The following is a 16,008-nucleotide window of genomic DNA, read 5'->3' on the forward strand; positions in this document are numbered from 1 at the left end:
GCTGTCCTGTCCCATAGACGCTGCATTAACAACCCCTCGCATAAGCCGTAATTAATTTTTTGTAATTTGAAGCAAAGATGATATAACTTCTTGAGCTGCTGATAATAATGTGTGCATGATTATTAAAGTGCTTCTGTCAGCTGATCCTTTCAGAAAAGGAGAAGCGCGAGAGTGAAGCGTAAAAATAAAGGAGAAGCCAGAAAAAACAAAGGAGTAAATGATTCTTTCAGCAACCTAAATATTACATGTTAAGTCAATGCAAATGCGCGAATAGACATCCTGCGTCGCGATGAGGACTGAGGATGCGGGAATCGCTCGAGTTCAAAAAATCTGAACTTAAGCCGAGATTCGTGCCGAGTTAACCAATCAGGAGTTTGCTCTTGTGGGGGTGTGATTGTGACGTAGGGCCTGTTGTTGGTGTCCCGGGGAAAATCCTCCCGGCGACAACAACATCTTCTCATCAAACTGGGCTCCGCTCAGTCAGAAGCACCGTTAAAAGCCTCCATCATCCGGGTTCATTTTCTGGAGGAGTTTATGAACTCACAGAGCTGGATGCACCCTTGAAAGGATCTAGTGGACTCGACAGACACGGCAGTAAATGTATCAACGCTGTTTTTCAGCCTTCACAAAGCACATAAACATTGTTATTTTATTTAAAAAAAAAACATGTTAGACATTTAACAACGTAGCTAGAGTCACCGGGCAGCCCTGCCCATCATGCGAATCCACGTCTGTTCTGAAGTGAATTTGACACGCGAATGAAGCAAGTAAACTCAAATGTTCACGCGGCTATTTACGTGCGAATAGCGCAATTTATCCACGCGTTCCGCGTCTGGTGTGAACACAGTATAAGGGTCTATATATGTATATTTATTTATTTATTTTATATGATTGCAAACGTTACAGTAGGCTATTTCATTAATCTTCAGTATTAATCAAATTAGGTTCATAGAAAAATTAGTAATAAACATTTATAAACAAGTGTTTATGTGTATAAATCATCTGTTTTGTGAGAACTGCTTCTCATATGATATGTGAACGACTCGTACAGCTTTACTTTGAGCGAGATTTCCTTAAATGAGAATGACGTCGACTGAAACTTTGTCGTACCCCACTTTGTCGTACTGTACCAGTCAGTACCAAGCAGTGGAAACGGGCCATAAGTGTGTTGAAGTGCGGAGCTGTGGAGTTTGACACAAGTGATGTAAAAGGTTTGTTTCTGATGATGATTTGGTGTTGTTGTTGACTTCCAGGGCTCTGATGAAGGCTTCATGAAGAAGACTGTGCTCATCCCTGTAAAATCTAGCCTTTTGGACAAACAGCATGAGTCTATACAGGCTGAAAACACTGAACTTCCGACAGACGACTTTGAGGTAAAACCAGAATCACTCTTCATGTTATCTCACAGACTTGCACTCTACAGGCTCTACTTTAACACAACATTATGGGCGTGTCTGAATCCACTTTTGCTGTTGTAAGGATGGTAAAATCCGTTCTTTGCTGCGGCGCATGGTCTAACAGGGTTGTGCTTGTTCTCTTGATGAGTTCTGGGTGTGTTTTGAGCATAACCTGCTTTGAACCAATCAGAGTCTCATCTCATTCCTTTTAAGAGTCAGTTGTGTTGCTCCATGGTGCATTTGCTATTTACATGGCGACTTTGTAAGTGTAAAAACTGAACGCTTCACTGGTGAGAAAACTGTTAATTAGAGCATCTGCAGCGCGAGGATAAAGAACGAGCCTCCTCCATTCAGCCTCTTTACTTTCACTCTTTACTCCTTTACTTTGGTGGAGTGAGGAAATGGTGGAAACTCACTCCACTGAACACATCCATTAGCCCACATATTTAATTTCCTTTAAGCGCAAAGATTTGCTTCAAAACTATTTTTAAATTCAGTTCTAATCTCCAGCAGAGGAATAAATGAACAGGAATAATGAAGTGTGGTCAGAGTTACATCCAAACACACGTCCTGCTCTTATGCTCCATATGCTGATGCAGACGTCTCCAAAACCCCACAGGTGGACAAATCTGAACTTGTGTTTATTAAAACAAATATAAATCTGTAGATAATCAATAATACTGCTAATAATAATCACATTATACAGATGCAGATCGTCATGAATAAACTGAAAAAGCCCCCCGAGGTGGAGAAGGCATGGAGGCAGTGCTGTTTATATTGATGTAGAAAATCATCATTTCTGGATCATTTTAATCCTTTAATTGTTTTCATCTGTAAAGATATTTGTGTATTGCTGAACATCCTGTGTGTATTCAGCAGTGTGTAAGCGTTTGGACCTGCATAGGTGCACAACTAATGCTCTCTACGCTGGACTTTAGCTTTCAGTTGGTCAGTGGCGCGGCCTATTTCAGTTCCTCAAAATAGCAACGCACTAATAATGTGCCTTAACACAGTGGTCCCCAACCTTTTTCTAACTGCGGACCGCTTGACAATTTTACTACAGACCGGGGGGGTGGGGGAGGGGGGGTTGAAATAATAATAATAATAATAATAATAATAAACGTGAATCCACTGTACTCATATGGAACTTTATTAGCACATTGCTCCAACATTACAATACTATTATGTAGGGGTGTCACGATTTCGATTTTTAATTGAAATCGATCGAAATTTATGCTCAATTTCGATTATCGAATCAAAAAATAGAATCGTCGATGCTGCCACGCCCCCATGTCACGTCAGCTTGGCTTGCCAAGCGGGAAAAAAACAGGCTTGTTGAAGTGCTTGCAGAAGCAGGAGACCCGTCGACAGAGCTTAAACTCTCTCCTCTTTCAATGAAGTCGCCGGTGTGTAAGAATTTTGGACTTCCAGTGAGTTATGTTAACAACGTTCGTGTTGTCGACAAAAAACACAGTTTTGCAAGCTCTGCTATGTATGTATTAGGGTTCGTCCGATAGACAACACCGGCATCGCGATCCTCCGCCCGCCCCCGTTGCAAATCCGCTCGCGAAAAGTACACACTCAGGCCCTGTTTACACTGTCTTTGTTTTTAAATGGCATTTTAGAACGACAACGATTTGACATCCACAGTGGCGTGTAGCATTTCTGAGCAGCCCTCCTTCCTCTCTACCTCTGAAAATGTACATCAGGTGACCACACAGACACAGACGCACACAGCCATGCGCTCGAGACAGCAGGTCCAGGCAGTCAGAGGACTGCTTCAATCTTTCACTCACTTGTACTTTGTCATTTTAGCGAACACCTCAGATACTGTTGGCTGGTTTCTGTTGGTTGTGCGTCTTTTTTACCGACGCCATTATAACGACACAGATCACTGCCTATTTACGAGTCCCGCAGAAAAAGTGATTGACAGGTGGTAATTATGTGCGTAACTTATCTTTATTCATTTACTTTATGATTTGTTTATTGGTAAAACAAAGACCATGCAGGTCAGGTAGTTTAAACGGTAGACTACAAATAATTAATTGGTCATTAATTAATTAATTATTCATAATCGAAAATCGAATCGAATCGTGCCTTTAGAATCGAAAATGTAATCGAAACGAGGATTTGGAGGATCGTGACACCCTTACAATTATAATATTAGGAAGTAATAACTTTATTAACACATTGTTCCAACAATATAACATTATAAAATCAAAAACTGTCCGTAACGTTAAATCAATGGGAGCCCTGAGCTTGTTTCTTTGCAACGAGATGGTCCCATCTGGGGGTAATGGCAGTCAAAAGCCCCTTTCACACATACAGACCTTTCCAGAAAATTACCGGCAATTTTCCAGAAAGGTGTGTATGTGTGAACAGGCCCTTTTCAAAAATACTGGTAAATTCGTTCTGGCTATTTTCCGGAAAGAGAAGTTGTAACATTACCGGTAATTTGCCGGAATGCTGCACTGTGTGAACGCAGAAGGAAAACTGCCGGAAAGAGCGCGTCCACGTCTAGAACGTGCTGACGTGAGACGTCTGCTTTAGCCGATCAGAACAGTCAGACGCATTCACGTCCGCGCGGTTTCTGAGAATAAAAGCCTTTGAATATTTTCCCAGACACATTTAGCTGCTATAAATTAGTCAGATAATGTTTATATGTTCATCTTAATGCCAACCGTGTAAATAATCATCAATAAGATGCTAATGATAAGCCGTTGTTTTTTTACCTTCAAGCTTTGCGTGTGCCCGTGAAAGAGCTTGTGAGCGCCTGCACACACACATCATGCAAGTCCAATATGCCTCTTTTCACGCGCTGTCCCCACAAATCCAGTTTGGCTTTAAATGCAGCTACTTTATCTGCCAACTTAAAGATAATTAATTCTTGTGCAGCACGGTACTGATTGATCCACGGACCGGTACCGGTCCGCAGCCCGGGGGTTGGGGACCACTGCCTTAACACACCTCCTTTATAGACAAGCACACATGAGTCCACAAAGTAGTACAAATGGATTCACTATTTAAACAACTCACGCCAAGCATGTCTTGCACCTTATTGCACCGGGTGTATGATAGGGCCCATAATGATAGTGATCTGATCAACCCTCTTAAAGGGCCATGAAACCCCCTCGTTTCAGCAGGGTGTTTTCACACCTCTACTTTGGAAAAAGTCAGAAAAGTGGGCGTGTCCAGCTGTGTTTAGGGGGAGTGTCGGAGGAACTAAAGTGGGAGGGTGTGGGAGTGTCTATTTGGGCACGCTGAGTTTCTGAGTCAAAATACACAAACACAGTAGAAAGTGATGGTGTTTAACCTACATGGACATCTGTAGTCGAATTATTTGCCAAATTACTAAATGTTGGACTTTAACTGCAGTTTGGCTCTTTCATTCAGGGAATTCATTCATGCCCCTCGCGACAAACGAGATATTTGATTCGAGGAACTGCTCTAAGCGTGTATTTTTCATGCAACGTTTGATACCGCACGGCGAATGAGTGAAAAAAACCCTCCGCATTTCCCGGAAACTTAGATGCACACGGCAGGTAGCGTCAGAAAGCTGTGTGTGTTATTCCGGTCACTAAATGCGGTGAAAATCCTACACGAGGTTAAAGTTTGATTGTGGTGCTAACATGTTTACACTCGGTGCAATAGTTAACTTAGTTCGATACAAAAAAACTGAATAAACAAAGAGCACTGGTCGCTCACTTACCAAATCTGTAGAGACAGGACAATCACCAGCAACTAGAGCCGCGTCTTTATTAAGAGGAGACTACAAGCGAATCCGGATCTCAGCGTTTGCAGATGAGAACAGCTCTCAGGTAAACAATAATCCTCCTTAGACACGTAAGTTATTGTTGTCGAGCGTCGCGTACACTGTTAATCCACACGTGACTCCAGCTGAGCTCTCACAGAGAGAAAATGAAAACAAAACTTAACTGCAGCAAACTATAAAAGCAACACTTCACACTTGTTTTGCCAACACAACGTGGCGTCTCTGCCGTCTAAACACTCTGACAGTAATGAATATTAATGAAGTTGCACAATAGAGCGCGCTGATTGGTTTGAACCAAGCTATACTCCTGCATTAATGCATCACACTGTAAGACGTAATAAGACACACTCTAGCACAGACGTCCAGTCTGCACGCTGGAATACACACTATTATGTCATGACCGTGACGCAGCTTCAAAAATTCGTTTCAAACCGGAAGTACGAATTTGCTTGAAATAACGCAAAAACAACCAATTTACACTTTTTAGTGAAATATAGGTGTCCTAATAGTGTTTTTAGCAGTGTGGGACACATATACGACTGTCAACAGCTCAAACACATGTGCTCTGGTGTTTCGTGACCCTTTAACATTAAAATAATAATAACCAAAGTCGCTCAATCTGACCTATTTTGGACATATGAGAGGATCGTCTGTGAACTGAGGGTGGAAAGAGCAAGTCCGTTAATAAAAACAGGCCACCAAAAACCAAGAGTGACCTAAGTGTTTCCCCACATACTGAAGCAATTACCTGAAGGAAACACTTTGACTAATCCTGCACTTTATTGCCGTGCCGGCTTTAGTTTTGGAAAAACTTGCTAATGTTGGCCTGTGCTTTTATGTGTCCATTAAGATGTTTCTGCTCTTTTGTCCCTCACGATGCCTCAGCCTTGTCTACACACTTCATGCACTGTCCTGTTTTGGGAAAGTAGCTGTGCGTGACATATTTAACCAGTGTTTTACGGGTTTTTGAAAATATAATGTTTGCAGGTTCGCACCATAGCCGTGCTTCAATGCGAGCTGTCTGCAAAGGTGTCAAAAAGTGCTTGATAAATAATGATATCGTCTATCAAATAAATAAAGAGTCGACTCTAAATTCATTTGAAGACTCAATGGTCACATGACTCAATTAAATATCGAAACAAATCAGAGAATAAAATGTCCAACACAACACTGTCAGCTCAGCCGTCATTATTTCAGTAGTGGAAGAGAGAAGGAAGAGAAAGAAAGAGAGACAAAATAATATTAATAATAATAATAATAATGATAATAGTAATGCCTTTGTTTGTTGTGAACACACGCCCTCTACAGGGGAAGATCAAACATGTTTTTGTCTTTTTTTTGTTGAGTGTAATTTTCTTTCTTTCTGGAAAGATGGCAAGGCAAGGCAAGGCAAGGCAAGGCAAGTTTATTTATATAGCACATTTCATACACAATGGCAATTCAAAGTGCTTTACATAAACAAGAATAAAAGAAACAAGTAAAATAAAAATAAAAACAAATAATAAAAATGCATAAAAACAAAACAAAACATAAAAACAGGTAAAATGTGATATGAAAGAATGAAGAAGAAGAGAAAAACATGATAGTGCAATCTGTCGGATAGAAAGAGATGGATAGATCTTTTTTTCTTTCTTTCTTTTTCCCCCCTTGCGCTCTTTTTTCACTCTCACGTTCTTCACATTCACGTTGTTTTCTCTTTTTCACTCTTTCTTTCTTTCTTTCTTTCTTTCTTTCTTTCTTTCTTTCTTTCTTTCTTTCTTTCTTTCTTTCTTTCTTTCTTCATTTCTTTTCGTTCCTTTCTTTTTCTTTCTTTCTTTTCTTTTTTCTTTCTTATTTATCACTCTTTCTTTTTCTTTCTTTCTTTTTTTTCTTTTTATCTTTTTTCTTTTTTTCTTATTTGCATCACTCTTCTTTCTTTCTTTCTTATTTTTCTTTCTTTCTTTTTTATTTATTTATCTTTCTTTCTTTCTTTCTTTCTTTCTTTCTTTCTTTCTTTCTTATTTTTCTTTCTTTCTTTCTTTCTTCTTTTTCTTATTATTCTTTCTTTCTTATTTATCACTATTTCTTTTTCTTTCTTTCTTTTTTCTTTTTCTTTAAATCATTCTTTCTTTAATTTCTTTCTTTTTTGCATCACTCTTTTTTCTTTTCTTTCTTTCTTTCTTTCTTTCTTTCTTTCTTTCTTTCTTTCTTTCTTTCTTTCTTTCTTTCTCTCTCTTTCTTTCTTTCTTTCTTTCTTTCTTTCTGTCTTTCTTTCTTTCTCTTTCTTTCTTTTCTTTCTTTCTTTCTTTCTTTCTTTCTTTCTTTCTTTCTTTCTTTCTTTCTTTCTTTCTGTCTTTCTTTCTTTCCTTCTTTCTGTCTTTCTTTCCTTCTTTCTTTCTTTCTTTCTTTCTTTCTTTCTTTCTTTCTTTTTTTTCTTTCTTTCTTTTTCCTTTTTTCTCTCTTTCTTTTTCTTTTTTCTTTATATCTTTTATCATTCTTTCTTTCTTCTTTCTTTCTGTCTTTCCTTCTTTTTTCTTTCATTCTTTCTTTTTCTTTGTTCTTTCTTTCTCTCCCTCTTTTTATTCCTTTTCTTTCTCTTTCTATCTCTCCCTCTCTTTATTTCTTTGTATCACTCCTTTCTTCTTTCTTTTTTTCCCTCTTCCTGTTATCATTAGAAATGAACATGCCTTAGAATGTTGTGAGCAAGACAAACCTCTCTAAAACTTAATATTGTCCTCCTAAAATACACAGACTCGTTTATATCCTGAGTGGTCGTGGGCTCTGAAATGTGGACGGTGTTTCTGTTCCTCCACTCTCAGACTGTTTCATTAGAAAGCCCTTCCGGCTGATTGCAAAATGACTCGACTTCTTGCATATTTACATTCAGCTCACATGCACGCACGCACACAAGCACACACACATGCACACATACACGCACACACACGCACACATACACGCACACACACACACACTCAACACCTTCTACTCTTCTGAAGGAGATGTTGGTGTATTCTGTGTGGATGAAGTAAATGTGATATGCCAGATATTCTGTGGTCACGGCTGGCTCGTTTACTCTTATTTGTTCATTCAGTAGAAACATCTGTATGAGTTCAGTGTTTATTTGTTTTTGAAATAATAGATTGACTACAAAATGCAATGCAAAATGCGAGGAATGTTGTGTTGTGTTACGATATGTTATGTTACGTTATGTTACGTTACGTTGTGTTATCTTGCGTTGTTACGTTACGTTGTTTCATTACGTTGTGTTAAGGTACATTGTGTTACGTTAGGTTGTGATACGTTACGTTGTGTTATGGTACAAGGTGTTACGTTACGTTGTTACCTTACATTGTTACGTTACATTGTGTTACGATGTGTTGTATAACGATGTCTTGCGTTACGTTGTGTTACATTATGTAACATCGTAATGTTATATAATACGTTATGTTATAATGCATTACCTTGTGATACGTTACGTTGTTTTACTTTACGTTACGTTGTGATACGTTACGTTGTGATACGTTACGTTGTGATACTTTACGCTGTGATATGTTATGTTATGATGCATTGTTAAGTTGTTGTTACGTTATGTTGCCTTACGTTATGTTTTTACTTTCATTTGTTCTTTATTTTTTTATTCTTTTGTTCATTCTTTTCTTTTTTGTTCATTGTTTCTTTCTTTTTTATTCCTTCGTTTATTCATTTCTTCCTTTCACTTTTTTTACTATTCACATTTCTTCCTTTCACTTTTTTTTACTATTCACATTTCTTCCTTTCACTTTTTTTACTATTCACATTTCTTTCTTTCTTTTCACTGTAAGCTAATTTGTTTGCAGATTCCCATTAGAATCTCAAAAAAAAGTCAAATTCTTGTTGTAATGTGAATATTATTTGATTTGAAATAGAAAATAATTTAAATTGTGGAGTTTTTATCGTGGGAATTATTGTTGTATATTTATTTTATTCATTTCTAATATTAATAATCACATAATCCCAGTATTGTCTAATAACTAACTCATTATCCACATCTGCTTTGTTGACTGGTGTTATAGAGTTTCAGTCTCTCTGTGCATTAAAAAAAGATTGAGAAAACTTGACCTTGGTGAAAAGTGTTTGGCTGCAAGCAGGAGCTTGTCGGCTACAAGAAAGCCTCTTTTTCTCCATTGTTCAGGAAAAGAAGAAAAAACATATCCAGCAAGATCAGAAGATTAGAAAAGGCAGGACCACTTTTTTTCTTTTCTTTTTTTTTTGTGGCATCCTGTTTTGAGCGGTGGAATTTTTTTTAATGCCTCACTCAACAAAAACCTATCAGGGTTAACCATTTCTGTACCGCACACTTCATCTATACTCAATGTTACTCTTTGTCTATGAACACCTGCACACGAAGAAGCCAGATAATAATATAAAACAATAGCTGCCTGTATAATAATTAGGTCTGCCTCAATTTATACTTTAAACCACCAAAATCTTTCATTATATACACACACACACACACACACACACACACACACACACACACACACACACACACACAAATAGATAAATTATTCTGTTAAATTTATTTTGTAATATTTATTTATAAAAAAATGTTTGTAATAATTATTTAACAGCAGATGGTGCTCTAGGCTAGTGTTTAACATTAGAGGGCGCTCTAGGCTAGTTTTTTAACAGCAGATGGTGCTCTAGGCTAGTGTTTAACAGCAGATGGTGCTCTAGGATAATTTTTAAACAGCAGACGGCGCTCTAGGCTAGTTTTTAACAGTCGATGGTGCTCTAGGATAGTGTTTAATAGCAGATGGTGCTCTAGGCTAGTGTTTAATAGCAGATGGTGCTCTAGGCTAGTTTTTAACAGCCGATGGTGCTCTAGGATAGTGTTTAATAGCAGATGGTGCTCTAGGATAATTTTTAAACAGCAGACGGCGCTCTAGGCTAGTTTTTAACAGTCGATGGTGCTCTAGGATAGTGTTTAATAGCAGATGGTGCTCTAGGCTAGTGTTTAATAGCAGATGGTGCTCTAGAATAGTTTTTAAACAGCAGATGGCGCTCTAGGATAGTGCTTAACTGCAGATGGCGCTCTAGGCCAGTTTTTATCAGCAGATGGCGCTCTAGGATAGTTTTTAAACAGCAGATGGCGCTCTAGGATAGTGCTTAACCGCAGATGGTGCTCTAGGCCAGTTTTTATCAGCAGATGGCGCTCTAGACTAGTTTTTAAACAGCAGACGGTGTTCTAGGATAGTGTTTGCTTGCAGATGGCGCTCTAGGCTAGTTTTTAACAGCAGATGGGGCTCTAGGATAGTGTTTAAACAGCAGATGGTGCTCTAGGCTAGTTTTTAACAGCAGAATGTTGAGCATCAATCATGATGTCATAGTTTATTTGAGCCACTCTGCCCTTTCCAGCCTCTGTGATTCCTGACATGGCATGGGATGTGAAACAGTAGTTGTGTGTCTCCAGACTGAGCTCGTATGGAGGAAGATGTTATTAGTGAAGGCATGGATGCGTGAAGAATCCTGAAGTCTGTGTTGAGGGAAACTCAAACCTCTGCTGGTCCAACACGTCTCTCACACACTAGTGCTAATTAAAGCTGCGCGTATCTGTGTGGTGCGTAAAGGCCATAGTGATGATGTCATTGACCTGAAGTCACATCACAGGGGCCATGCAAGAGTCTCAATGAATGATGAGGATTGTTATTAATATTATCAAGACTTAACATGTAAGCTGTTGTTTCAATTATAGCAGTAATGAACAATGCCTAATAAGTATAATACTATTTATTCTGTGATTCAGAGCTGAATTTTTAGCATCATTATCCCAGTCCTCATATCACGCCAACCTTCAGAAGTAATATTATAATATGCTAATTCAATTGTCAATACACATTCGTGTTGTTTATTGCTGAATACAGCCGTGCTACATCGACTTGAACTTTGCCTGTTGTCTTAAATTCTGAGAGTTGCTTTTCACCATCAATGTTTGCTGCATTTATAGCTGAATCTTTATCTTGGAGCGGCATGAATCTCAGTCTCACTTTCCGTCTGTTTCTGGTCTTGTTTTCCAGGCAGACGCTGAGGATGAAACGGCTGGAGTTGATGCGGTGTGTGAAAGTCATGCTGTGCTGCGCTATGAATACCACGTTCTGTATTCCTGCAGCTATCAGATCCCCGTCCTCTATTTCAGAGCATCAGCGTTAGGTACGCCGCAGTCCCATTCGCCGTGTTTCTATCATTAAACCGCGCAGACTTGTTTATACACCGTCCGCTTCCCCTTATCACTGTGTATTTCAGAGCCCTCGCTGCTCTGCTTTTCTCAAAGTCTGCAGAAAAACACATTTGTCAAATATACAGCGAGTCTCGACAGCAGTGTTTGAGTTCGGAGAAAGCCAGACAAAGTTTGTGCTGTAAATATACATTAATAGCTTCCATGTCAACATTTTTAGGAGCTTTTGTTTGAGCGAGTTAGCAAATATGCACATGCAAGAGTGAATTATTTGAAAATGATGGCTATATTCAGCAACATGGGCTTTTTGGAAATTCGTGCTTCAGCCTAGATTTGTGTAGAACTGGGAAAACGGGTTTAAACATGCATTTGATGGCAGTTTCTAAACACTAGGGGGCAGTATAATGGCAGTTTCTAAACACTAGGGGGCAGTATGATGACACCAGCTTTTGTTCCTTTTCACACTAATGATATTTATAGAGACATATTTTTGGCAAATTAAGAATAGTTATTTGCACCCCCCCCCCAAAAAACAAAAAACAAAAAAACAAAAAAACAAACAAACTACAAAACTTTAATAAATGCAGTCTATGATTTGTAATCGAATACATTTGCGTCACCTATCTATCTTCATATGGACAACTTTTCTTCCATAGTCAGTTTGCTTGGTCATCTGTATTTCAGAATCACAATATTGTAGACTGTTTCTTAGTGAACATAGTGGATATGTTATCTGAAACTTACAACAAAACATAGCCTAACTTATGCATTTCAGCTTTGCAAATAGTTAGACAGCACCCTCTAGTGGATTTGTCACCAGAAACGTACAACAAAATGTACCGTAAGTAACATATATCACATTCGCATATTGTAGACGGCGCTTTCTAGTGGAATTGTTACCTGAAATGTACAATGAAATGTACCCGAAGTAACATGTTTTACATTCACAAAATATAGACAGCGCCATCTTGTCGATTTGTTACCTGAAACGTACAACGAAATCTACTCGAAGTAACATATTTCATATTCGCAAAATACAGATAACACACTCTAGTGGATTTACCACCTGAAGCATGCAACGAAATCTAGTCTAGGTAACATATTTAATATTCGCAAAATATAAACAGCGCCCTCTAGTGGATTTGTCACCTGAAACGTACAATAAAATTTATTCTAAGTAATGTATTTCAAGTTAGCAAAATATAAACAGCGCCCTCTAGTGGATTGGTCACCTGAAGCATACAAAGAAATGTACCCTAATTATGGTATTTCACATTCGCAAAATAGACAGCACCCTCTAATTGATTTGTCACCTGAAACGTACAACAAAATGTGCCCTAACAAGTAACGCATTTCATATTTGTAAAATATAAACAGCACCCTCTAGTGGATTTGTCACCTCAAATGTACAACGAAATATAACCTAACAAGTAATGTGTTTCTTAATCTCAAAATATAAACTGCGCCTTCAAGTGGATTTGTCACCTGAAATATACAATAAAATGTACCCTATGTAATAAATTTCATATTTACAAAATATAAACAGCACCCTCTAGGGGATTTGTCACCTGAAACATACAACGAAATGTACCCTATCAAGTAACGCATTTCATATTTGCAAAATAAAGAGGGTGCCATCTAGTAGATATCTAGTAGATGTTTCAGAGACGTATTTCAGCTTCTCAAAAATATAGACAGCACCCTCTAGTGGATTTGTCACCAGAAACGTACAACAAAATGTATCTTAAGTAACATTTCATATTCGCAAAATGTAGACGGCGCTTTCTAGTGGATTTGTTACCTGAAATGTACAATGAAATGTACCTTAAGTAACATATTTTACATTCATAAAATATAGACGGCTCCATCTTGTCAATTTGTCACCTGAAACATACAACGAAATCTACTCGAAGTAACATTTTATAATTGCAAAATACAGATAACACCCTCTAGTGGATTTTTCACCTGAAGCATACAATGAAATCTAGCCTAGGTAACATATTTTAAATTTGCAAAGAATAGACAGTGTGCCCTCTATTGCATTTGTCACCTGAAATGTACAATAAATTTTTCCCTAAGTAATGTATTTCATATTCGCAAAATATGAACAACGCCCTCTAGTGGATTTGTCACCACAAACACATACAACGAAATGTACCTTATGTATTTCAGATTCTCAAAATATAGACAGCGCCCTCTAGTGGATTGGTCACCTGAAACAACGAAATGTACCTTAACAAGTAACGTATTACCTATTTGCAAAATATAGACAGCACCCTCTAGTGGAATTGTTACCTGAAACGTACAACGAAATGTACCCTAACAAGTAACTAATTTCCTATTCGCAAAATAAAGACAGTGCCCTTCAGTGGGTTTGTCGCCTGAAATGTACATCAAAATGTACCCTAACAAGTAACGTATTTCCTATTCGCAAAATATAGGCAGCGCCCTCTAGTGGAATTGTTACCTGAAACGTACAATGAAATGTATCCTAAGTAATGTATTTTATATTCGCAAAATATAAACAGCGCCCTGTAGTGGATTTGTCACCTGAAGCATACAAGGAAATCTACCCTAGGTAGTGCATTTCATATTCGCAAAATGTAGACAGTGCCCTCTAGTGGATTGGTCACCTGAAACATACAATGAAATGTACCTTTTTTTCATATTTGCAAAATGTAGACTGCACCCTTTAGTGGATTTGTCACCTGTATTGTTAAATAAAATTTAAGTAATGTATTTCATATTCGGAAAATATAAACGGTGCCCTCTAGTGGATTGTTCACCTGTAACATACAACGAATTGTACCTTAACAAGTAATGTATTTCATATTCGCAAAATATAGACAGCGCCCTCTAGTGGATTTGTCACCTAAAATGTACACTGAAATGTACCCCTACTAACGTATTTCAGCTTCTCAAAAAATGTAGACCCTCTAGTGCAGTGTTTCTCAAACTATTTTCACCAAGTACCACCCCAGAAAAAATTGTCTCTCCAAGTACCACCATAATGACTGGTATTGAAATACATAGTAGGCCTAATTGGGCGGCTACAGCTTAATACAAAACTACAGATTAATACTTATTATTATGAATATTTATTATTGTCAGCCACTTTAAACATAATAAATAGTTTGAGCAATAACACACTTACAGTTAAAAAGAAGATAAATAAAATGTCAACGTTTAAATTAAAATGTGATTTTAAAAGTTCATTAAAAATGGCACTGTTCTTAAAAAGTTAAAAGAAAACTACTGTACTTACATGTAAAGTATCATAAAGTAGTCTATTCATCAAAACCTGCAACTGTTACTTGGACCTCATAAATATAGGTTGTATGTCATAATATTCATAAATAACTCTGGTAAATTTTTAAATATATGTTGCATGTATATATGTCTTATATGTATATCGTTAAAATCTAAACGTTAACTTGTATTTTAAATATATGACTTGGATTTACATATTTAAATTAGAAATTGTATCTGCTTACTGCTCGTTAGAGTAGGCTATGTGTGTCAGAGAAGCAAGTGATTAAACTATACCTGTAAACACTGATGTAAAAATAAGATACGCCCCCAACAACCGTTACAAATATGGGGAGGAAAATAAACTCAAATGATGGAATACATAACAAACATTAGAAAAATTAAAATAAAATAAAAATGTTAGCCTATTAAAATCAGTTTCCTTATTACATCATTGTTATCATACGCGTCAAAGGGTTAAAAGTGAGTTCATTTTTTTACTTAAAGGTTCAGGACACCCTGGAGAACTTTTTTTTTATATTAACAGATGTGTGTGTGTGTTGAGCATCAGTTAAGACAATGTTAGCACCTGTTAGCTTTAATTGTGGGGAAAACTGGATAATTTTGAGCTTTTGTCAGCTAATTTCAGCTTCCGGATTTAAAATGATTTTTGGGGCGGGATCAAAATCGGCGTTGTAGTGCAGTACCGCAAGTGCAATGATGACGCGTCGGTTTCTCATTATTATTTATAGCGGAGTTTTCTTATCCTATGAGAAGAGCCGGCTGCTTAAAGGGCCATGAAACCCCCTCGTTTCAGCAGGGTGTTTTCACACCTCTACTTTGGAAAAAGTCAGAAAAGTGGGCGTGTCCAGCTCTGTTTAGGGGGGAGTGTCGGAGGAAGAAAAAAGGCTTGGTATGGGAGTGTCTATTTGGGCGCGCTGAATTTCAGAGTCAAAACACACACCCACAGGACAATGTGACTGTGTTTACATGAACATCTGTAGTCGAATTATTAGCCAAATTATTAAATGGTGGACTTTAACTGCAGTTTGGCTCTTTCATTCAGGGAATTCATTAATGTCCCTCCCGACAAACGTGATATTTGATTCGAGGCGCTGCTCTAAGCATGTATTTTCATGCAATGTTTGATACCGCACGGCGAATGAGAGAAAAAAAAACTCAGCATTTCCCGGAAACTTAGATGCACACAGAAAGCCGCGTGTGTTATTCCGGTCACAAAATCCAACACGAGGTTATAGTTTGGTTGTAACTGTTGGTGCTAACTATTGCACTCTATAAAAGCAACACTTCACCCTTGTTTTGCCAACACAACGTGGCGTCTTTGCCGTCTACACTGTGACAGTAATGAATATTAATAAAGTTGCACAATAGAGCGC

The 16,008-nt window shown here is 37.8% G+C and overlaps 1 protein-coding gene across 6 annotated transcripts in view; it reads left to right on the forward strand.

Annotated features, from left to right (window-relative positions):
* atg10 (ATG10 autophagy related 10 homolog (S. cerevisiae)) overlaps window positions 1-16,008 on the forward strand; it is a 39,288-nt gene that overhangs the window by 11,008 nt on the left and 12,272 nt on the right. For all 6 annotated transcript variants that reach the window (XR_012385969.1, XR_012385971.1, XR_012385970.1 and 3 more), the window contains exons 3-4: window positions 1,254-1,373; window positions 11,205-11,337. Coding sequence is in view for 2 of the 6 variants with exons in the window: in NM_001037124.2 (NP_001032201.2) it covers window positions 1,254-1,373; window positions 11,205-11,337 (253 nt within the window). In the remaining 4 variants the exon portion in view is untranslated. The remainder of the gene's footprint in view (window positions 1-1,253; window positions 1,374-11,204; window positions 11,338-16,008) is intronic.

This window comes from Danio rerio, chromosome 10, assembly GCF_049306965.1.
Source record: "Danio rerio strain Tuebingen ecotype United States chromosome 10, GRCz12tu, whole genome shotgun sequence".
Lineage (NCBI taxonomy): Eukaryota > Metazoa > Chordata > Actinopteri > Cypriniformes > Danionidae > Danio > Danio rerio.